The following is a 25453-nucleotide window of genomic DNA, read 5'->3' as shown; positions in this document are numbered from 1 at the left end:
TCTTATGAGGGGCCTCAGGACCCTCACCCAAAGGACCCGGCCTGGAAGGGTTACGCATGTGGTATTGTCTAACCAGACGAGGTGCATGCATGTCTTTGCTCGCCACCCAAGTCCGTTCTTCCGGACCAAATCCCTTCCAGTGTACAAGATATTGTAGAGAACTCTGGACCCAACGAGAATACAGAATTCTCTCCACCTCGTATTCCAGTTCACCTTGGACGACCAAGGGAGCAGGGGAAGTAGACGGCAACACAGGGTTAACATATTTCTTTAACAGTGATTTATGAAAGACATCATGTATTTTCCAACTCTTAGGTAATTGTAACTGATAAGACACAGGGTTAATGATTTTCATAATTACATAAGGACCAATGTATTTTGGAGAAAGTTTACCAGACGGGGCTTTTAACCTTAAGTTTCTAGTGGAGAGCCATACCTTATCCCCCACCATATATTCTGGGCCAGATATACGTTTTTTATCAGATTGTTTTTTAAAACTTTCTTGGGCTTTAACCAGGTTCTGAAGAGCCTGGGCCCAAACTGTGCACAGTTTATTGTAGATTTTTTCAGCAGAAGGGTTAACAGATTCGGCAGCATGTACTGAAGAACATCTAGGATTAAACCCAAAATTACAAAAGAATGGCGACATCTTGAGGGATTGACTTTCTCGGTTATTAAGTGCAAACTCAGCTAGAGGCAAGTACTCTTTCCACTTGTCTTGTGACCCTGCAACAAAACATCTTAAAAATTGTTCCAGTGATTGGTTGACCCTCTCGGTTTGACCATTGGATTGCGGATGAAAGGCGGAGGAAAAAGACAAAGTTATACCTAAGCGACCACAGAATTCCTTCCAGAATTACGATACGAATTGTACGCCCCTATCGGATACAATATTTTCAGGGACCCCATGCAGACGCAAGATATGGTTAATAAACAGGGAAGCTAGGGTACGAGCGTTAGGGAGTTTACTAAGAGGAATGAGGTGACACATCTTGGAAAATCTGTCAATGACGACCCAAATCACCGTTTTCCCCCTGGAAGGGGGCAAATCGGTGATGAAATCCATAGAGACATGAGTCCAAGGTCTCGCAGGCAGTGGTAAGGGTTGAAGCAGACCCTCGGGGAGTCTGCGAGGTACCTTGGACCTGGCACAGGTCTCACAGGCTTCTACAAACAGCTTAGTATCACAAGCCCACGAGGGCCACCAATAATGTCGTGATAACAGATACTGAGTGCCAGCTATGCCCGGATGACCTGCCAACACTGAGCAATGTGTCTCCTCCAGTACTCTTAAACGAAGGTTAGGAGGAACAAAGAGCTTATTCTCAGGGGTGTTCTTAGGGGCCAGGGACTGAGACTCTACCACTTGGGCAGCAAGATCGGGCTGTAGAATGGCTACCACAACCCCGGGAGCTAAAATAGTCTCTGATTCCCCACTAGGGACATTGCTGGTCTCAAAGCTACGGGACAAGGCGTCAGCTCTTACGTTTTTGGAACCAGGTCTGAAAGTTATTTCAAAATCAAAACGTGTGAAGAAGAGAGCCCATCTAGCCTGGCGAGGAGTAAGACGCTTAGCCTTGTCTAGATACACCAGATTTTTGTGATCAGTTAGGACCTTGATTTTGTGCTTAGCCCCCTCTAGAAAATGTCTCCATTCATCAAATGCCCATTTTATGGCAAGGAGCTCCCGGTTGCCTATGTCGTAGTTGCATTCAGTTTTGGAGAATTTCCTAGAGAAGTAAGCAATAGGTCTGAGATTGGTGAGTGTCTCTGGACCCTGTGAAAGAACAGCTCCCACCCCCACCTCCGAGGCATCCACTTCAATCACAAAAGGTTTTTCGAAGTCAGGTTGAGTCAAGACCGGAGCCACCGAAAAACATCCTTTAAGCTTGTCAAATGCCTGAACGGCTTCAGGAGTCCAGTGTACCAAATCAGCCCCTTTCCTAGTTAGATCAGTTAGGGGTTTAGCAATTACAGAAAAACCCTTGATAAATTTTCTATAATAGTTAGCGAACCCCAAGAATCTCTGTAATGCTTTAAGACAATTAGGGCGCTCCCATTTTTCAATAGCTGACACTTTTAGAGGGTCCATACAAAAAGAATTGGGTGTGATTCTGTACCCCAAAAATCAAACCTCCTGAACGCCGAACAGGCACTTTGACAATTTTGCAAATAAATGATTTTGTCTTAAAAGTTCCATAACCTTACGGACATGACAAATGTGTGAGGACCAGTCAGGAGAGAAAATCAATATGTCATCCAAATACACCACTACAAATCGTCCTAGGTATTCACGAAATACATCATTTACCAAGTGTTGAAAGACCGCGGGCGCATTGCATAATCCGAAGGGCATAACAAGGTACTTGAAGTGCCCCTCGGGAGTATTAAAAGCGGTCTTCCACTCATCACCCTCTCTTATCCTGATCAGATTGTAGGCCCCTCGCAGGTCAATTTTGGAGAACCACTTAGCCCCAACAATCTGATTAAACAAATCAGGAATAAGAGGAAGAGGGTGCTGGTTTTTCACTGTAATTTTATTTAGCTCACGGTAGTCAATACAGGGGCGCAGGCCCCCATCTTTTTTCCCCACAAAGAAAAATCCCGCACCCATAGGAGAAGAAGAAGGGCGAATGTGGCCTTTACGTAAACTATCTTTGATGTATTCACGCATTGCCTCTCTCTCAGGCCTAGACAAATTAAAAATTCTTCCCCTCGGATACCTGGACCCTGGAACCAAATCAACAGCACAATCATATGGGCGATGTGGCGGTAAGACATCTACTGCTTTTTCATCAAACACATCTGCAAAATCTGACAAAAACTCAGGGATCTCTCCTTCAACGGGAGAACAATCTGCAACATTCAGCGCAACACAATGCGAAGCACAGTTAGATCCCCATTTGACCAATTCCCTGGTGGACCAATCAAATGTTGGGTTGTGTTGTGCCAACCAAGGTAACCCCAGAATAATGTCTGAAGACAAATTATCCATAACTAAAAATTCCAATGACTCGAAGTGAATAGAACCCACCCTTACATCAAGAGAGGGAGTAATATATTTCACCTTACCCTGAGCCAATGGGGTAAAATCCGCTCCAGTAATACTCAGCGGGCACTTAAGCTGAAGCGGACATACCCCCAGAGAGGACCAGAACCCAGAATTAATAAAATTAGCAGATGCCCCAGAATCCACATGGGCAAACCCAGAAATACATTTTTCACCTAAAAATAGTGAAATGGGCACCATTAATTTATTTTTCATATCGAGCGGTACCTGTGCGCCTGAATGACCCCCTCGACAATCATTCAGGCGCTGGAGTTTTCCGGCGGTGATCCAGGTCTGGATGTACATTCCTGTACACGATGTCCGGCCTTGCCACAGTATAGGCACAGATTGTGCTGTAGTCGATAGGCCCGTCGGGTCTTAGCATCTGTCGCTCCAATTTGCATAGGTTCTTCTTGAGATAGTGACAGGGGAGAAGAAGACTTAGAGAAGGAAGCAACAGATGATGGGGCTTTGAACGAGTCAGAGGTTCCCTTTTCCCTGCGTCTGTCCCGCATACGTCTATCAACCCTTATAGCTAAGGTCATGGTTTCCTCCAAGGTCTCTGGAGGGGGGTAGGCCACTAGCAAGTCCTTCAACTGGTCCGCAAGACCCAGCCGAAACTGATACCGCAAGGCAGAATCATTCCAGGTGGACGGGATACACCACTGCCGGAACTCTGCGCAGTAGTCTTCTACTGGTCTCTTACCCTGACGTAAGGAGGTCAGTTGGCGTTCGGCCACCGCAGTCCGGTCAGGGTCATCATACAACAGCCCTAGGGCTGAAAAAAAATAATCAACTGAAGTCAACTCAATTGCATTGGGAGGTAAGGAGAATGCCCATTCCTGCGGTGGGCCTTGCAGAAGGGACATGATAATTCCCACTTTTTGGCTCTCATCCCCAGAAGAGCGAGGACGGAGCCGAAAAAATAGTCTACACCCCTCTCTGAAGGATCGGAAATCCTTCCTATCTCCCTTGAATTTTTCAGGGAGCTAAACAGGTGGTTCTGGAGGTGTGGGGGTTGTCATGGTCACCTGACGGGGTGTAGCCTCTTGTTCTTGAACCCGCTCAGCAAGTCCCTGAACCAAAGTGTTCAGGTTTTGCATCTGTTCCATCAGCGCTTTCATTGGATCCATGGGAAAAAAAAAAAATCCCAAATGGTATGGCTGGTTATTCTGTCAGGACTGGCAGGCGTAGACAAGACAAAAGACAGTGGGCCCTAGATCTGAACCCACCCACTGTCACCTGCCTACTTGCCTCAGTCGACCCTAAACGGTCGCGGACAGCCACGGAGTCGGTCCCTACACTGGGTAGGTGGATACACAAAACGTAGACAGACAAACAAAACACAATGGAGGATAGTCAACTAGCAGGGTCAAAACCAAACAGACAACGCAGTACAAAATCAGAAGGAGACCGGATAGTCAAATGTCAGGCAAGAGGTCAGAACACGGGCAGAGCAATAGCAAGGGGATTAGGACAGGGAACGCTGGGAAAGGAGCAGGGGAGCTGGGACTAGTTACAACTAATAACCAGCAGGGAACAGAGGATCTGACTGCTTTTTATCCAGGAAAAAAGACCAGGTCCAGCAGCTGATTGGAGCAGCCCAGATCCCAGCATCAAGCTCAGCTGAACAGACCTAGCAGTGCAGTAACCCCTACACTGCCAGAAGTCTGACAGGCCAGGCAGGTGTGGCTGAGAAGTGAAACACAATTCAGACACAAAACCAGTGCAACAGCAGACATAAACTCAGCGCTTCCTTGGCCGCCCGACATGGACTGAGGAGCGCAAAGTCACATTCCTAACACTGTCTCTAATAAATAGAAAAAAACCTAGGTGACACAATCACTTAAAGATGTATAAATCCTCATCAGTCTGGCTCCCTGGTGCATTGTTGATACAGTCAGTTTGATATTTCCCCATCCTAGGGGAATCTTTGCTGGAGCTACTCAATGTCCCCTTCTTGTCTCCAGATTGGGTTGAGTTTCAAACTCAGTTCCATTGAAGTAAATGGAGCTTAATTGCAAACCACACCTGAACTGGAGACAAGAGAGGGGGAAAAAGTGGCCATGTTTTTGTAGCGCTGGATAACCCCTTTAAAATGGAGCAGGTCAGCTCCATTCATTCTCTATGTAGCTGCTAGAGATATCTGAGGGCAGCACTTGGCTATCTCCTGCGGCTCCATATAAAAAGAATGGATTGGCGGCTCATTCGCCAACCCCTGGCTCCATGCAAGACAAAGGAATTGGGGTGCCATCCCCAGGGGGAACAGAGGTAAATAATCTTTAACTTGCTTTATTCAATATTCAAAATAGGTGGTCTGGTGCACTGGGGGCAGGACTACTATAGTGAATGGATCCGCCCCGCCATCCCACCCCTTCTTATGACTGTAGAGGTGGAACAGTGATGAGGCCCAGTGTAATATTTAAGAAAAGGGGGCAGGCCGGCAAGGTGGATGGGTGCCATGTTTTCCAGGACATCCTTTCCAGGAATTGTTCAAGTCACGCTCAACTAGCATTTATGTACAGGCAGTGCGTCTCTATATATAAATCAGCGAACCATCAGCACTGTGGGGACAATTTTAAGGCCAGCGCAAAACCCACCATACTTAACAAATGCCCCCCTATAATTCCCTATAAAACCGTGAACTTGCCCTGCTCTATCCATAACTTCCATGGACTTTGGCAAAACCTCTCTATTCAATCTGGATCAGTGTTGAGTGAGCACTAAAATGCTTGAGTGCTAGTTACTTAAGTTGAGCACTGATTGACGCTCGGCTCGAGTGTTTGTCTGGAGTAACAAACCACATTTAAGTCAATGGAAGACTCGAGTGGACTCCTGCTCAACATTTTGTTAATTAAAAGTTTTCTATATTTTGTCCCTTGAAAGGATGTCTTAACAAAATATACAAAAATTAGAACAAAAAAATGCAATATGTTACTGCAAGACACATTAGGGGTAAACCAGGCACCACCCTCTCTGCCGAGCAAGCAAGCAACACCTGTTTAAATGCTGGAGTTTCCCATTAATTTTAATGGGGTTTGTTACTCCAGTTGGACACTGAGCTCAACTCAAGTAACTAGCACTTAAAGGGGTATTCACCCCAAGAGCTAAAAAAATGTGATGCTCCCAAACCTAGCTGGCCTTACTCACCAAGTCCCCCTGAGTATTTTGAGCCGTCTCCCATCTTTCTAGCTGCTGCCATTCCTGAGTTACAAGTTTTTCTAAAAGCCGATCTATATCCAAGATAGGAAACTACATTTCCCATCATGCAATGCTTATGCCCGATGATGGTGAAATAGCAGAGCTGAGACAATGAAGGAGATGATGACAGTGTAGCAGAGCTGAGATGGCGGTGTCGGTGTAGCAAAGCTGAGTTAGAAGTGACGGTGTAGCAGAGCTGAGTTGGCGGTGACGGTGTAGCAGTGCTGAGTTGGGGGGAAGGTGTAGCAGAGCTGAGATGGGGAACGGTGTAGCAGAGCTGAGTTGGCGGTGACGGTGTAGCAGAGCTGAGTTGGCGGGGACGGTGTAGCAGAGCTGAGTTGGCGGGGACGGTGTAGCAGAGCTGAGTTGGGGGGCGAAGTAGCAGAGCTGAGTTGGGGGGACGGTGTAGCAGAGCTGAGTTGGCTGTGGCGGTGTAGCAGAGCTGAGTTGAAGGGAAGGTGTAGCAGAGCTGAGTTGGCGGGGACGGTGTAGCAGAGCTGAGTTGGCTGGGACGGTGTAGCAGAGCTGAGTTGGGGACGATGTAGCAGAGCTGAGTTGGCGGGGACGGTGTAGCAGAGCTGAGTTGGGGGGAAGGTGTAGCAGAGCTGAGTTGGGGATGCCGGTGTAGCAGAGCTGAGTTGGCGGTGACGCGAGCGATTGCGAGGGGCAGAGCTTGCCGTGGGCGATTGCGGGGGGCGGAGCTTGCCGCAGGCGATTGCGGGGGCGGAGCTTGCCGCGGGGTGGGGGGTGCTGCAGGTGAGTGCGGAGGCTATGCCTCAGGTGAGTGAGGGATGCCACGGGTGATGGGGGGGGCGGTTGGTTGTGGGGCGGGGGGCTGTGTGCTGCCAGGAGGCTCTGGACACAGGGGGTAAGCTCTGGGCTGGGGGTGACCGGGTGGTTGCTGTTAGAGAGGGGTGCAGTCACAGCTGCTCTGATCACTGTCTCCCTCTCTAACAGCAGCTACCCCATCAGTGTTCTCACTCACTTCACTGTGCTGGGACTGAGGACACGTGATGCTCGGAGGGTGGGGGCCAAGAGCAGGGAGCGTGTCGGGTTGGACTGATTCTCTGCAATCCGTGGGGGTGAATGAAGCTGGATAACAGCAAAACTGTGCAGAATCCATAATAACTTTAGATTGGAAAGATGGAAAGCTACAGGTGGGCAGCGTATTAATGCAAAAATAATTTTGGGGGGAATATCCCTTTAAGCATTTGAGTGCTCGCTCAACTCTAATCCAGACTGAATAGAGAGGTTTTGCTGAAGTCCATGGAAGCTATGGATAGAAGAGGTTTCGGAGCTCTTGACATCGTAATGAATAATGTGTACATATTCACACTCAGTATTGTAAATACTTAAACAGCACCCTGAGCATCACAAGGTACTTGGTCGAGCATCAAGCTCAATCAAGCACATCAATGCCCAATCGAGCACTATGCCCGACCGAGCATTGAACTCAACATTAATCTGGATGAGACCAACTTCACTGGTGCAATGGGACTTGGGAACCTCTGCTAACCAAGTTTATTGTGTCCCCAAGGGGTAAACCTGTACAAATATCACATATTAACATACCACACATCTCACATAGGAATGCCCTTTATATCAAAATTACAGTCATCAAAAGTTATTACTAAAAAAAACAAAAACCTCTTGAATGAATGAATTAAACATCTAACACTTGGTATAAAAATAAAGAAAAGGACATAGGAACAAGCCTCCAACAGATTCCATTATACTTTGACCACTGTGAAAAGATTCCGTTCCCTCTCGATGTCCATTGATGTCAGGCTACCCTTTGATAAGACAGGTACTTTATAAAGACAATGCCATGTTAATTTGGCAATCTGTATACCATGGAGAAAAGCATTGTGTGATAAGCTTTGGAAAGTGGCGTCTGATGTATTTTTGGCAGCAATAATGGAAGGAGTGACCAGAGTCATATTAAGCACAAAAAAAAAAAAAAAAAAAGGCAAAGTTTCCATAATCATTTTTATGTTATTCATTATTTCTTTACATAAATAGCTATAGTGTTTTTGAGTGCTGACAACATTATCATTGTTTCTGGCTCTCCCCATATTGCAATATCTTCATATGGGTGTACCTGAGAAGCAGCTCTGTTTCTAGCCATGATATAACATGTATGCCCAATTCATCTCCCTTTAGAGTGTTCATCCTTATGTTTCTTCTGTCTCTAAGGTGGAGACTGGTGTTGAGCCAGCATGCTCGGCCAAGCATGGTGCTCAACATAGCACCTGGTGATGCTCGGGTAAAGGTGGCCATACATCTTCAACAACTGATAGTCGGAAGATGCTGTATATCCCGCCCACCACAGTTCTTATTTTTGCATATGTTGTCCCTTGAATGGATTTGTAACTATACAAAAATTAGAGTGAAAAGAAATTCAATATGTTTTTGCAAGACAGAAAGGTATGTCGTCAATTGCAGGTATACCACCAGAGTTCTAATGTGTCTTGCAGAAACCCATTGCATTTTTTCATTCGAATTTTTGTACATTTCGTTTAAATATCCCTTCAAGGGACAAAATATACAAAAATTTGAACAAAAATAGCGCAATAGGTGAACCAGGCACCCTCCGTTCTGCTGAGCAGGGGGCACCTAGTTAAATGCTCCCCTCTTCCATTCATTTCAATCGGGTTCATTACTCGAGTTAAGCACTCAAGCATTGTAGCACCTGCTAAACACTAGTGTAGACTAGTGACTAAAAAGTCTCCCATACACTGCAAACACAGGAAAGAAGATCCTGCTCCATATATCTCAATAGCCCAACCAGAGAATAAGTAGAAGCATGAAGCATTATACAGCTGTGGTTATCAGTGTAAGCTGTAAATCAAGCATTGGTGAGATTTAACACTTTCTAGATCATCTTTGTGTTTCTTTTGTGCTTCTGTCTGCCAGCCACCCATCCTCTCATTTCTACAGACCTCTATGGGCTGCTGTAACCTGATCTCTCAGAGAGCTGCTCCCTCTTGAAATAGATTTGAAAAGTTTTTGCAGAGGATATAAAGAGATTTGTGTGTGTGTGTGTGTGTGTGTGTGGGGGGGGGGGGGGGGGGTGAAGTAGCCTGATAAGTTTACAGTTTTTTATATTAAAGGAGAAGTCCAGCGAATATTTTTATTGAAGTATTGTATTGCCCCCCAAAAGTTATACAAATCACCAATGTACACTTATTAAGAGAAATGTTTATAAATTCCTTTTTTCCCTGCACTTACTACTGCATCAAGGCTTCACTTCCTGGATAAAATGGTGATGTCACGACCCAACTCCCAGAGCTGTGCGGGCTGTAGCTGCTGGAGAGGATGATGGCAGAGGGATGCTCAGTGTTCCTCCAGTGCCCTGTGTCCCTCAGTGTCCCCCTGCCATCATCCTCTCCAGCAGCCACAGCCCGCACAGCTCTGGGAGTTGGGTCGTGACATCACCATTTTATCCAGGAAGTGAAGCCTTGATGCAGTAGTAAGTGCAGGGATAAAATATAAGCATTTCCCATAATAAGTGTATATTGGTGATTTGTATAACTTTTGGGGGGCAATAAAATACTTTAAAGAGTCACTGTCGTATTTTTTTTTTTTTTTTTTTTGCAGAAATCAATAGTCCAGGCGATTTTAAGAAACTTTGTAATTGGGTTTATTAGCCAAATCTGCCATTATCTGCATGTAAAAAGCCTTTTCCCAGGTCCCCCCCTCCTTCCTCTTTTTCATCCACTCTGAAAAATCTGAAAATTGTGACTTGTTGCAGGAGACGTACCCTGTCTGCTCTAGGGAGAGGGGAGGGGGGAGGAGGAAGGAGGGAGTTAGCCGGCAGCAGAAAGCAGATAACAGAGGATTACAGGCAGGGAGCTGGGTGACAGCTGTAATCCGAGCTCAGACAGGTCACTGGTGACTGTCACAGAAGATATCCCGTGAGGGATTTGTAGATTAACTCTTTGTTGTCCTGTTTTGGTCTTTTCTTTAGCTCTCTCCATAGGAGAACAATAAAGACAGGGGGGAGAGCTTCAAACTGCTTTTTCATGATAAAAATGCATTTTTCGGATAATAAACCCAATTACAAAGTTTCTTAAAATCGCCTGGACTATTGATTTCTGCAAAAAAAAAAATTCACGACAGTGACACTTTAATAAACATTTTTGCTGGACTTCTCCTTTAATTTGTACTGTTTTATACTGTAAAGTTTGCCGAAAAGTTAGTGACCATCTTAGCCCCCTATTTTTATGGGTTTTTAGGATTTATATTTCACCACCTATAATGCTACATGTTGTATTATATGAACTTACAGATATTCTACGTGATTTACATTTGTATGGAGTGAATCACAAAAAATATTAATGATTGATTAGCATGTCAAAGACTTTCTATCTCATAGATTCCCTGCCGCCCTCCTTATCTCCCAGATTTGGTGTCTGCCTAATTGGCGTCAAAAGAGAAGATAACAAAAACATCTTGCTGAACCCAGGACCACGTTACATCATGAGCTCCACCGACACCTGCTTTTACATTCATGTGACAAAAGAAGAAAACTCGGCTTTTAAGCAACACGAACAGCTGGGGAAGTTACGCAAATACAAATCATCGTATCATGGACCATCCAGGCTGCCTGTACACAGTATAATTGCCAGCATGGGTGCGTATGATTGAATATGAATGAAGAACAAAGTCCTAAGATACAATTGTCAGTACAGTTACACAGAGTGAACAAATAATAAAAATAATAAGTAATATAATTTTCATTCATTAGAATGAAGGCGTTGTCCAGGCCGCTTATTTTGAGAAACAGCACCACTCTCGTCTTCAGTATGGGTGTGAGGTTTTACAGATCAGTTCCATTAAAGTGAATAGAGCTGAATTGTAATACAACACACACAACCTGAGGACAGGGGTGGTGCTGTTTTTGTAAGACGCTGTGTTTTTCCAGTCCTTTAGTTAAACTGAAACTATCAGCAGGTTAGAAGTATTCAACATTATGAAATCTCCCTATTCCACACAGGTCATTGAGGATACCCCTAAGTTTCCTACTTTCACCCCCAAAGCTGTTTACGTAATACAAGGAGTTTAACCTGTATGCTAAAAAGTCGTTTTAGTGCACTGGGGGCTGAACTACTCCCCCCCCCCAGTACACCGATATGCCCCCCTCCCCTTAGTATGCCCCCTGGCTAGCCCGTACCTCCTAGTGATTATCATCCCAGGGCACCAAGATGACTTAGGGTATGTTCACACAAAGTAAAACAGGCGGAACTCCGCGACAGAACTTTCTGATGAGGAATCCCGTCTGTCTCAGTGTGTCATTGCCCGTCTCTGGAAGAGCGTGTGCTCCTCCGCAGCCGCGGCTCTCCGCTTGGAGAGGTGAAATGTCAATTCACCCTCTCCAAATGTCAATTCACACCCTCCCATTTACTCACTACAGGACACTGAGCAGGGCAGGATTCCGCTGTATTTGCTCAGTGTGAACATACTCTTATTAGCATAAGGATTAAACTAATATCGCGGAAATAGTGTAGAGGATGAAGGTAAGAAACTCAGTCTTACGCTCAGTATTTTTTCAATAAAAACCAGGAGTGGGTTGAAAACACAGAAAGTGTGCACATCTTTCCATTATAATTTTGCTCTGTCAGTACCACTCCTGGTCTTGGCTTCAAATACTGACCAAAAGACTGACTGAAATATTGACCGCAACACAATGTGTAAACATACCCGTAGGGTGTATCCATGTTTTCCAGGACTCCCTAGGGCTGCATCCAACTGTATCAGCAACCGGTATTCTGATTCAAACATGCTTGAATCACGCTCATCTCTAGTAGGCACTAGGGATAAACAAACCTTCCAAACATTTTGGTTCGTCCAAACCCGCACGCTTGGCATTTGACTCCCGCTGAGTGGGAAGGTTGGATGCCACCCTAGAGAGTCCTGGAAAACATAGATACAGCAATAGTCTGTTTCCATATTTTCCTGGCAGCCCTATGGCTGCATCCAACTTCTCCAGGCAGTGGGAGTCAAATGCCGAGCGTTGGATGGGAACGTGTCATGAAGATGAGGCGGTGATGAGAAGTTATTTCAATTTACAATTTAAACATCAAGTGAACAAATGGTTAATTTTATGGGCAACTACATTGTATTTTTGACAATATTTGAGTCTTTTTCTCTAAAAACATTTCCATCCCTAAATATATGCATATCATCTGCCAATAGCGGCTTCCTTGGAGAGCATTATTATAGTTCTAAGGCCTTTTGTGTAAAGAATCCTTTCTGTTACTGAAGATTGTATCTTTTTCCTTCCAGCTGTATTTGATAAGCCGGTGTCCCATGTGTCGGGACAAACAGCTGAACACATTTTCTGCATTGACGATAGATCTATTTTGTTCAATATTTTATGATAAATCAGATTTTTTTTTTTTTTTTTTCCTTCCACCACCTTAAATACATATTCATGGTCTGGCCTTTCCGATAATTTCTAAAACGCCAAACTTGATTATTTCTCCTTTGACTATGTGCCATGTTAGATCTGTGACAATGCTCTGCTGTCTCTAGGGCCTTTGGATTGACATCGGAACTTCCGTAACATATTTACCCAATGGTGATCTGCTTCATGTATAATCCTCCTGTCCTATTTCCTAAGGATATGACATTCGGAAGAGACTCTTCTCCTTTGATAATGATGTATTGCCGACAAACACAGATAATGGACTATTGAGTCCAGTTGCCGTATTATTTAATGAAATGAAAAGCCCTGGGTCCAATAAGGGAACATAAGTGTAGAGGAGAATGATTCATAGACCTGGCCCAATAATAATATGACTGTAACTATTTATTTTTACTCTATTTTCGTAATAGACTGCAACCAACACATTAAATATATGGTCAAATAATAAGTTTATCTTATATAAGACAACTGAGGATTTTTTTTTTTACCTATCAAAACTATTTCACTCTTTCTTCAAAAATATGCACACCATATTACCTTTTTAATATATTTACCCCCTCCTGACACTGCACAGTATGCCCGAGGCTGCAGCAACATTAATTTACGATCACTGGATGACAAAGGCACAGAAGCTGCGCCTGTGTCATCCGTGGCGGGTCCAGGCTTTCAGTGATAGCCGTGGAACCTCCTCAAATGTCAGCACAGGAGCTGCGCTCCGGTGCTGACAGTTAACTCTATAGGGCCTCAGACAGAGAATTCTTCCTCTCCAAAGGTAGAATTCTCTGTATGATAACCATTGTGGCTCTGTGATGTGACCGCAGAGCCCTGGTGGTTGCCATGGACACATAGCGTCCTGGCTATGGAGGCCGACGAGAAAGGGAGGAAGGGAAGGCCGGTATGTTGCTACTCGCGATGCGCGGCCACTAGCTCTGCCCTCTCACCTCTCTTCCCCAACATTGTTACAGGCTTCTAACAGCAGAAGGGGACAGAGAAGAGGGGGCAGAGCTACGGACTTTAGCTTATGGGATCATTATGATCCTATAAGCTGAAGTCCAATAATACCTGGGCATTGATGCATCAATGTCCTATGGTCGTGAAAGGGTTAAAGGGGTTTTGCTATTTGGGGTACTTATGGCATATCCATCTCTTAACCTGTACTAGTCATCAGATCAAAGACTCCCTCACCCCCTCAGGCCTGTTCATGTATGCCAGAAGTGGTCAGGTCGCCAAAAACAGACAAATCCAGTTAGTTATGCAATTTGTGATTTCTCAGAGAATTTTAGCACAAACTGACCTACTAAATAAGCCCAAGTGCAGACAGGTCATGTAACAACGTAGCCACTTTAATACACGTGCAAATTAGCTGGAAGTACCCAGGAAGACATTCCCCAATCTGCAAGAGCCCAGATTGAGATAAAAGAACTTACGGAACATTGGGGTTCATCCAAACTCGAATGCTCAGAATTTGATCCCGGTGGCTAAATCCAGCCCTAGGGCTGCCTATGGCTTAATCCATGTTTTCCAGGACTCCCTAGGGCTGCCTATGGCTGAATCCATGTTTTCCAGGACTCCCTAGGGCTGCCTATGGCTGAATCCATGTTTTCCAGGACTCCCTAGGGCTGCCTATGGCTGAATCCATGTTTTCCAGGACTCCCTAGGGCTGCCTATGGCTGAATCCATGTTTTCCAGGACTCCCTAGGGCTGCCTATGGCTAAATCCATGTTTTCCAGGACTCCCTAGGGCTGCCTATGGCTGAATCCATGTTTTCCAGGACTCCCTAGGGCTGCCTATGGCTAAATCCATGTTTTCCAGGACTCCCTAGGGCTGCATTAACCTTTTTCAGCCACCAGGACTCAAATGGCTACTGTTTGAGTTTGGACAGACTCTGATTGTTCAGTAAGTTTAGTCTTCCCTACCCAGCTTTGTATGGTCTGTCTAACTGCAAACTTCCCACCCTTGTAACTGCCTACCCTTTTCTTATGTAAGGAAGTCCTTCATAAGCACTGTCTCCTGGGGAAGCGACATTTGCTCAAAGAAGGTGTCTTTGAACCCAAAGTCAAATGGATAACATGTAGAGAAGAGCATGACTGGAGCATGCTCAAATGCAATCATTCTGCATTTGATTACCAGTGGCTAAAAAAGTTAGATGCAGCCCTATGGACCCCAGGAAAACTTGGTTGCAGCCTATGGCCTATGACTATATACATGATTTCCCAGACTTCCTAGGGTTGCATCCAACTTCAGCCATCAGTATTTAAATGGCGAATGATCGGACTCGTTCATACTTAAGTTGCTCTCATCTCTAGTTAAATGTAATGGATTCATGTGGGAGATACCGTACATTTAATTGTAAACTGTCCACCATTTTTGCAGGCACAGTGGCAATAGATTTGCAGGACACAAGCTGTCACTCCACCAGTGGGCCGAACCTTACACTCCCCTCAGAAGTCAGTAAAGAAGGAAGGAGACCCAGTATTGCGCCTGTGTTGGAACTTGCAGATAATGCAAACATCCCATGTATGCCATGTGATCTCCTGAGCGACCAATCCGAAGATGAAATCAACCTATCTGATGATGAATGTTGTGACTCGAAGGAGTACGTAAGAATATATCAGTGGGCTTGTTATTCAGTTACTATGTGTATTTTATAAACAAAGGTCATGCTGTAATGTGATTGTAGGTATATGCCACTTTTTTGTTCGTACTTTATGTATTTTTTATATGCAACTTTATTATGGGTTCGTTATTTTTTTAATTTCTTTCAAATCAACTGGTGCCAGAAAGTGTCAGAGAATTGTAATTTACTTCTATTAAATAAATCTCCAGTCTTCCAGTACTTATCAGCTGCTGTATATCCTGCCGGAAGTGGTGTATTCATTTCAGTCTGGAGAGGTTTTCTATGGTCATTTGCTACTGCTCTGGACAGTTCCTGTCACAGACAGAGGTGGCAGCAGAGAGCATTGTGTTAGGACATAGAGCAGCTAATAAATATTGGAAGACTGGAGATTTTTTAATAGAAGTAAATAAAAAAAAATCTCTAGCCCTTTCTAGCACCAGTTGAATTGAAAGAAAATATTTTCTCTGGGGTGAGCCTTTAAGTTAGGCCTCATTCACAATTCCAAACTTTGTCTACAATTGCGGATTGGTAGTTATGGACAAAGTACAGACTCATAGGTATATATGGCCCTTTTGGTTTAAGTTGGTCTCTATGTAAAAGCCTGCTTATGTCAGATGCGCTAGACTCACTGAGCGGCACATGGCTCTCAATAAATCTGTCCCATCTGAGGTTGTCCACGTTGCATCCTTAGAAACCCAAGGGTCCTGGAACACGTACAGATAAATTGCCTAAAGTGACTCTTAACTCACAATCTGACCCCCCCCGAACCTCTTCGGATAGCTGCTTTAATCCAAGATCTGTCCTGGGGTCCGTTCGGCAGGTGATGCAGTTATTGTCCTAAAAAACAACTTTTAAACTTGCAGCCCTGTGTCAAATTGGTGTGCCATAGAATATACGACATGTAGAGAAAGGAGCGGCTGCACATCCCACCTATGGCTGATACTAATGCTGCTAGGCTATTTTTAAAAACCAACGCCAGGATGTTGCTATATAATTTGTTAAAACCATATTGCCCCGTGTACCACGTGTCGGTCTCCTGGTTCACACGGGTCCCTACGCTAGCTCCACACTGTGCAAGGCTTGGGCACAGACACTCTAGGCCATGCCAATTTGGCACAGGGCTGTAAGTTTAAAAGTTGTTTTTTAGGACAATAACTGCATCACCTGCCGAACGGACTCCAGGGCAGATCTTGAATTAAAAGCAGCTATTCAATGGTACCAGCGGTTTGGGGGGAGGGGGAGTCAGATTGTGGGTACAGAGTCGCTTTAAAAGAAAAAAAAAATAATTGCTTGACATTTGCCAGACTTTTAGAAGAGAAGATAGATTCATATGAAAAGTTGTTAATACCATCATAATTACGATCATAAATATGACTCTAATTGCTTTCGTATATATCCTGTGAATGAATGTACATGTGTTTGTATACTGTGAACAATGAGTGTTTATACTGGAAGAATTGAGAATGATTAACAATAATTTTGAGGTTGGCTCAACAATATACAAAAAATTTTGTTTTGTTGTTTGATCGTTGCCCTGTTTACACCAGAAGATTTTTTTTGCATGATAATTGCCCAATGTAAAAGACCCTTAAAGTGATACTGCCATCCCCCTTCTGTATGAGGACTTCTCTACACAGCTGTAATGCCTAGATTCTGCAGTTTTCATACCTTACTTTATTATAGATTTCTTGGTGTCTGGTCCAGTGAAAAATGCTTTTTACTATTGGTGGATTGTGCCACCTGGGCTTCACGCCCACTGCGCCACTTAACCCTCCCCTCAGTGTCTAGGCCTTGTCCTCTTGGTGGCCATTGGGCCGACCTACAGGAAGTGGGGTCTACACCTCTAGGCCGGCCTATTCCAATAGCCGCTGATGGCGGGCCTAGACATTGATGACGTCATGGATGGTCCTAGACATTACTAGAATTACTAAGCTTGAGATTATTGTATTTGCTGTGTTCACAAAAGCAAAACACACATTTCTGTTTCATTAAAAGCTTTCGGTGCACTTTTATCAGAAAGAAAATTGTTTCCCACAATAGACAAAACTTTTTTATATTTTAATGAGCTTCTATTTTGTTTAGGAGATACATTAGTTACAATCAATTATAGTTAGTTCAGTAGAAAAGAAAATCTCCAGCTAAAAGTACTTGGTTATTCCAAACTTCTGAACTGAATTGTTCTGCTCCTGCCACCTGTTAAGGCCCTATTACACGAAGTGATTACCGGTTGTATTCGGCCGATATCTGCCATTACAGCCAATAATCGCTTTGTGTAATAGAAGACAACAATCAGCCGACATGCACAATGTCGGCTGATCGTTGTCTTTCTACAGGCTGAAATGCCAAAGATGAGCCTGGCAATGAACTGCTGACATCGCTCCATGTAATAGGAGTGGCGGCAGAAGACTATTTCCTATGGACTACCCAGACAATCTGATGATCGCCTGGGCAGCCCCCTGCAGCTCCCCACGGCCCCCCCGTGATATAGCATCGACGCTCGCTTGCTCTCCACATCGCCCCATGTAATAGGGGCTTTAGGCTGTGTTCACAACAAGAATATGCCATCTGAGGCAAGTCAACATCAGCACCCTGTCAACTGCACGTACACCAGTTTTAACTTCGACTTTGAAAACTACAGTAACTAGCTAATCGGGTTCAGGCCATCAAGGTAAATGTGGTTCATGTCTGTCGTTGCATAGATATGTTGGCACTAGAGATGAGGGAGTGCTTAAATGCTTGTTACTCTAGTTTAGTATTTCCCAGTGCTTGAGTGGAGGATGTCTGGTGCACCTGAAAACCTTCAAAAGTGATGGAATCACGATGGAAATGGAAATGGCACAGCAGGAGGAGCATGCATGGATGAAGTAAAGATTCTCAGTTAACTGAGTAATGACCAGGGCACACAACCTCCTGCCAAGATTCCTAAAGCATTGCTTCCAAATCAGGGAAAGGACCTGAGAACAGCTCCAGGGAGTCAACCCTGTTGCTTTGAGAGGCCCAGTTGGGAGCAAGAGGGATCAAATGGAGGATCGCCTCCAGTCTGTTGGATAGGGACATTGGACAGTGTGGAAGTCTGTGTGATTGACAGATTGCTGGAGGCGTTAATTGCCATGTATGTCATCATCTGCTGTGGATCCAATACTGGTGTATCACACAACTCAACTAGGAGACAAAGTCAGGGATCCTGTCTAATCTGCATTCTCACGGTCCCTCAGCAACAGCCTGTGTCTTACTACGCCCACATCCTACTCCCTTCCTACTAGTATTACCCATGTTTCCCTGTAAAAATGCAGAGAATAGCCTATAAATTTTATTTGAGCACCACATGGTATTCGTTGGAGTATCAAGTACTTTCTAGTACCACAGTACTCAAGCGAATAGTGAGCTCGAACGAGCATATTCGCTCATCTCTAATTTCCACCACATAATGTACATAAGTCAAGGAAGGACTGGGAAGTGTGGGGGGGGGGGCAAGGAGGCATGCTGGGTTGTGGTAATTGGGCAGCTAGGCTCAGCCCCCTTAACACTTGGCTAGTAAATAAAAGTGGATTTTATAATTTTTGCAACTACCATTAGCTCCAGGAAAGGTAAAGTTTTCTTTATGTAACAGACAGTGAGTGTGGATCCCCTGTGCTACTCAACCGCTTTGGCTTTGGGCTACACCATGGAGTGGAGTCTAAGGGGGGCATCAAAGATTCACCCCATTTTCCTGGCGTACGCCTGACGCATCCCCTGCTCGCCCAATTGACCAGCGGGGGGGATGTTGGCGGATGGCGGGTTTCATAAAAACAACAGATATCATCTCAATTTTGATATTTTTTTCTGTTGATATAGCTGTATTAGCCCTTTTCTTGCAGGATTTGCTGTATTTTTTACTCTTTTGAGGTAGATTAGTAATGTGTTGAAAGATGTGTATGCAATGTATAAATGGTTCACTTTCTAGAATTCCCGGTCTTCTATACCAGTCAGAGGGTAAAAGATAGACATAAAAGACAAACACATTTTTAAACTATAAATTCAATAAAACAAGCTACATCCCAGGAAAAAAATTATTCCCAATTCAGATCCAATTCAATATATAGATATTATCTATTGTTTTCAACTGCAATAGTTCCTGGATAATATCGCCACCTCTCTCTTCTTGTTTTAAAGCTAAAAACCCCATAAAACAGAAGCCACTTGGAATCATTCTGATGATGTTTCCAGAAATATAGGGAATCATTATTTGTTCTCAATCTATTCTTCATAAACTCAATATGTATGTTCAATCTCATTTTCAATTTTCTCTGTGTGAGTCCCATATATTATTTTCTGCAGGGATACTGTAACAGGCGTAGAACATTCACTGTATCACAGGTAATCATATCATTAGTTTCTACCATATTGCCATTACTGTTAGATTTGATATTAAATAGATTTTTAAGGCCTGTCATTGGGCGAGCTTTACATTTCCTGTAGGAAGAAGGAGATTGGGATCCCGCTGTATAGAGCTCTAGTGACCCCACATCTGGAATACTGTGTCCAGTTCTGGAGACCTCACTTAAAAAAATACTGATAAAATAGAACAGGTCCAAAGACAGGATATAAAAATGGGGGAAGGTCTTTAAAGTGGTACTCCGGTGTAATATTTTTTCTTTCAAATCAACTAGTTTCAGAAAATTAAATAGATCTATAATTTACTTCTATTTAAAAATCTCAAGTGTTCCCATACTTATCCGCTCCTGTATGTCCTGCAGGAAGTGGTGTATTCTTTACAGTCTGACTTTCTGGTTTTCTATGGGGATTTGCTGCTGCTCTGGACAGTTCCTGACATGGACAGAAGTGGCAGCAGAGAGCACTGTGACAGTCTAAAAAGAAAACAACATTTCATGCAGGACACACAGCAGCTGGTAAGTATGGGAAGACTTAAGATTGTTAAATAGAAGTAAATTACAAATCTATATAACTTTCTGAAACCAATTAATTTGAAAGAAAAAGATTTTCACTGGACAATCCCTTTAAGTGTTACTACTATTTCCGTTAACGTTTGGCATGTCCTCAGGCATACAAATTCAAGAAAGGCCAACAGAACCCAGTAAAGTGCAGAGAATCTTCAGTTTATTGCGTATCCAAGTACAAAAAAAGAGATGTTTTGACCCATTGGGTCTTTATCAAGCACAAACCTGCTGATAGTTCCCCTTTAAGGTATTTTTATGTCATGTTACACATGCTGCTATAATTAATGACCAAGAGAGGAATTCCTGCTCTAACATCTTCATAAGATTTCACAATAACCATAATATGGCTTGGCGTGCTGGAGTAGAGATAAGCAAACCTTTCCTAGTGTTTAAATCGGGAAATATAGGATATGCAACGGTTTCTTATTGAAATAGTGGATACAGACTGTACGATTATTACTGTTATTCTTATTCTTACACATGCTTAAGAAATTCAGAAAAAAATATAAAAAAGCAGCTGAAATATATTAAACTATGCCCCGCTCTCAAAAATACCGAGCAAGTCATTTTATTTTCTGAATCTTCCCAGAGAAAAATCATTACCGTTACATTTTTATTTTTCCAGCAGGAGGCTTAAATCCTGTCTGTGCAAGATCATATTTTCAGAGTTCTCATCCCTCTAAAGAAACTTTTGCAAATAATGATGGTAGTTTAGAAAAAATGTAAGACGGAGTGATAGAAATGATAGCAGCGGGGGGCTTTACACTAGGGTTTTTTTTAAATTGCGCCACCTCTGTCTTTAGTATTACATCTTATTAGAAGCGTGTCCCTCTTCCCCTCACAATTTTAAGTTTAGCAGCGTGGTTCAGAAATAAGAGGTTCCACCGCGCAGTAATGTCTGTAAAGCGCAAGTGGCTAAATATATAATCCAGCTCCCATATTAGAGGAAAAGGCCAGATTTGTCCCCTTGTTGGAACATGTTTTTACAAATGTTGTGAAAAGAACAACCTTTTAGACTCGAAGGGAATATAGTTTTATTCTCGGAAAAGTTTTCTTTATAACAGTTGTTAGATTTTTCTTTGGTACAGTAGATTACGAGGGTATATTGGTCAGAGGCCTAAGATGACTTATGGGTAGTGATAAGAGAACATGTTGGTAAATGTTCGTATTTTTGTACGAACATGGCGCTATTTGTTCGTGTTCGCCAATCACGAACAATTTGTTCGATGATCGAAACGATCATTTTCTAACAGATTCGAACTTGCGAACGTAGGCAACTGTGTAATTTACGCTTTGAACCTGATAAACCGAATCGTACGAAAACTGTATGCAACTGTACACAAATGCGTACGCAACTGCGTAATTTACACTTTGCGTCTGATACTCTGTATGCATGTGCGTAGACCAAAGCGTACCGTTCTACTGTACGTTCGTTATTTGTACGTGTATGTTCGGCAAACACAAGTCAATCCCAATTTTTTTTTTTTTTAATATTCATGATCCAAACTAGGGATGGTCCGAACCCGCCGAGGTTCAGGTTCGGCTGAACCCGAACGCTCGTCATCGGATTCCCGCTGTCTGCCCGCTCCGAGCAGCGGGCAGATACAGCGGGAGGACCGCCTATGGCTATGGCTGTATCCCAGTTTTCCAGGCGTTCCTCCCGCTGGATCCGCACGCTGCACGGAGCGGGCAGAGAGCGGGAATCATTGCGGAGGGTTCGGGTTCGTATGAACCCCGTCCGAACCAGGTTCGGACCATCCCTAATCCAAACCAAGCATCGGGAGATACGCTCATCATTACTAATGGGTGACTAGAAAACATTTTCATAAAAAAAAAAAAAAAAAACACATTTAAACAAAAGTTACAACTTCTCAATAAAATGACTGGCTCGATGAAAATCTTCCACAGTGCTTCCCAATAACAGTCATGTGACCTCTTCTGGACCAGTTGGTACATGACCGGAATACAATAAGAAACAATTGGACTAATTGAAGGAGAAGTCCGGACAGACCCATTTTTGTTGCTGGGGGGGGGGGGGGGGGGAATAAAAGAAATAACTTGCTCTTACCTTCCCAACTTCAGCGCTGGTGGCTGCATACCGCCGCTCAGGTCCATGGCCGCTTTTGGGTCTAAGCAGGACCCAGGTCAGGACGTGTGAGGTTCGCTGAGCCAGTCAGCGACCAAGTTGGGATCCCACTATGGTCGCTGACTGGCTAAATGGACCTCATACGTCACGACCCGGCTCCCCACTTAGACCAGCGCTGGAGCAGAGTAGGTAAGACCATGTCATTTCTTTTTATCATCCCCAACACTTGCTAAAACAAATGGGTCTGGCCGGCCTTCTCCTTTAAAGAGATGTTTTTAGTAAAGTAAGACAGGTCTAGTGCTCTCTTAGGGCACGTTAAGCCTGAATACAAGATGAGATAGAGTTTGTATTTAGAGGCATACAGGCTCATGATGGCCAACGATCGAAAAATCATTCATATGTTGTTGATTTAGATCTGAACCTAAAATCGTCGTTAATCGTTCGCTAATCATTCGCAGTAATTCCACATTCATCTGCTGTAGTTCCCCATTTTTTCACTAATCGCTCAGTGTAATTGCACATTGTTCATCGTTTTGCTGGGATCAGATGAAGTAAATGACCATAGTAACGATTGCAATAAGGATTGTAGTAACAATCATAACTAACGACTATCGTTCTGTGTAATATGGTGAACGATTTCAGGTTAAGGGTGCATTTACAAAGAAAGATTATGTGACAGATTATCTGCCAAAGATTTGAAGCCAAAACCAGGAATGGATTTGAGAAGAGGAGAAATCCCAGGCTTTCCTTTATAACCTGATCTCTGTTTATAGTCTGTTTCTGGCTTTGGCCGCGAATCTTTGGCAGATAATCTGTCATATAATCTTTCTGTGTAAATGCACCCTAATGATAAACAATCCCATTTGTGATTGTTTATTGTTAGTCGTTAATCGTTAAAAATCGCTTCATGTAATAGGGCCCTTAGGGCCCTATTCCACGGGATGATTATAATTCAGATTATCGTTAAATTGTTTAAATCTAAGCGATAATCATTCGGTTGAAATGCAGTTAACGATTAACGACCGAACGAGAAATCGTTGATCGCTTTATAACAACTGGGCCCTTTTTTATCGTTGCTCGTTCGCAAAACGTTCGCATTGAATAAGACGTCGTTCGGTCATTTGCAGTTGATACTAACGCAATAGCAAAGAAATAGCGAAGAAAAAATTATCGCAAAGACGATCATAAGTAACGATTATCGTTCCATGGAAATGAGTGAACGTTTTCAGGTCTTTCGCAACAGCGGTCGTTTGAGATTGTTAATCGTTAACGATTATGCGAACGATAATCGTCCGGTGGAATAGGGCCCTTAGAGTGCGTCATAGAGTCTTGTCTAGCTGTCATTGATCTCTCGCCAAGAGGTACTCTACCCCAAATCAGCCTCTCAGGCTATGTTCACACACTGTCTTTTTTGGCCGTCTGACAGCTGCCTTTTAAGACTGAGGCTAAATTACATATGTTATTTTTCAATGACGGCCGTGATAGCACAAATAACAACTGTCATTTTGAGGCCAAATAAACTGTCAAAAGATTATTTTATGTATGGGCCTGACAAATGGACTGGTTTGGCCCTAAAACACTTTGAGGGAAATTTAGCAAGGACTTTGCGCCTATTTTTAGGTGAATAATTGGGTTTTTCGCCCAGTTTTAGTCTAAATTCTATTTATGAACCAGTATTCGACAGGCAAATATTTTTTAGATGCAACTTTTTTTTAATCTGCCTGTTTTGAGTATTCACCCAAAAGTTCGCATAATCCGGGATGAGCGCCCAATTTATTATTTGACACTTTTTTTTTAAAAAAAGTCACACAAACAGGTGCAGGCCTACGTCTGGTCAGTACAAGATGATTATGCTTGCGCAATTTTTGCGAATTTTTTCACAACTTTTTACTTACTATGGCAGTGCAACATGTTAATAAATCAGTCACAACATATAGGAACAAAATACACACCAATCCCCATTAGAATAGTTGCACACATTAGACTCCTTAGTAAACGTCCCTCTTTGTCCGCAATAAAGACTACTAATGTTGGAACCTACTACTCTTGCGGCGCTTCTTCATAGGGGTTTTCTACAGGATAGGGCATCACCAGCATATTGGTGGAGTGCCAACACCTTTTAAATCCTGCTGTTCATCTGTTCTGATGGCACCAGAGGTCAACACAATGTACAGAGCTGGAAGCTACATCCTCTGCTATATATTGTGTAGTGGTGGCACAGGGTTACCCAGTAAAGCCAGCAGCAAACAAACATTGATGTTCTATCCTTTTTTTTATTTATTTTTTACATGATAGTAAACATTGTTTTAAAGAGACTCTGTCAGTAGGTTTATGTTGTCCTATTTAAGGATAGCACAAACTACTGACATAGAAGAACAGAATGATGTATCACTTACATTGTTCTGTGAAGGTGACCCAGAGATATCCTCCTGAATAACATTGACAATAAATAGTCCTCTCTAATATGTACATGAGCCAGGTAGTCCTGGATATTCATGAGAAGCAGAAAACTCCGCCCACCAGCTGCTGTTTGGCAGTTATCTATCTATGCTGTTTATAGGCAGTAACTGTCAATCAGCTGCTGGAGAGCAGGGGGGAGGGGTGTGGCAAGAATCCTATTCTCCTGTATATTAGGACGTAAAACACCGATTTGTTCAGCATTTCCGTCAGTAGTTTATGCTGCTCTCATTTAAGGCTCCATGCACCTAGTGACAGATTCCCTTTAAGGCTATGTTCACACTATGTAAACACCCGGCCGTTCCGTGACCCCAGCCGGGTCACGGAACGGCCGGTCTCAGCCCGCATCATCCCGACCGGTACTTAAGTAATGGCCGGTGATCATTGCGGTCGCGGAGCTCTGATGCGGGCGCATCAGCGCGCGCCCGCATCAGAGCTTCCCATAGCCCACAGTGAAGCAAGCGGCCAGAGCCGCTTACTTCACTGTGTGAACTGACAGGTCTTTCTGGGGCCGGAATTCACTGAATTGCGGCCGCAGAAAACTGACATGTCAGTTTTTTCCGGCCCTGTTTGGAATCCCGGCCGGAGCGCATACGATGTGTGTACGCTCTGGCCGGGATCCAATTGAAAACAAGGCTATGTTCCACCCTCAAAATTACGGCCGTAGTTCTTCGGC

At 43.7% G+C, this 25453-nt stretch overlaps 1 protein-coding gene across 5 annotated transcripts in view; it reads left to right on the top strand.

The window, feature by feature from the left end:
• Window positions 1-25453, top strand: part of KCNT2 (potassium sodium-activated channel subfamily T member 2) — a 389104-nt gene that overhangs the window by 256308 nt on the left and 107343 nt on the right. For all 5 annotated transcript variants that reach the window (XM_069968986.1, XM_069968985.1, XM_069968983.1 and 2 more), the window contains exons 16-17: window positions 10657-10886; window positions 15054-15276. In XM_069968986.1, the coding sequence (XP_069825087.1) occupies window positions 10657-10886; window positions 15054-15276 (453 nt within the window). The remainder of the gene's footprint in view (window positions 1-10656; window positions 10887-15053; window positions 15277-25453) is intronic.

The sequence above is a fragment of the Dendropsophus ebraccatus genome, chromosome 4, assembly GCF_027789765.1.
Source record: "Dendropsophus ebraccatus isolate aDenEbr1 chromosome 4, aDenEbr1.pat, whole genome shotgun sequence".
Classification (NCBI taxonomy): Eukaryota; Metazoa; Chordata; class Amphibia; order Anura; family Hylidae; genus Dendropsophus; species Dendropsophus ebraccatus.
The sequence above is the reverse complement of the archived record's forward strand: the minus strand, read 5'-3'. Positions and strand labels throughout refer to the sequence as shown.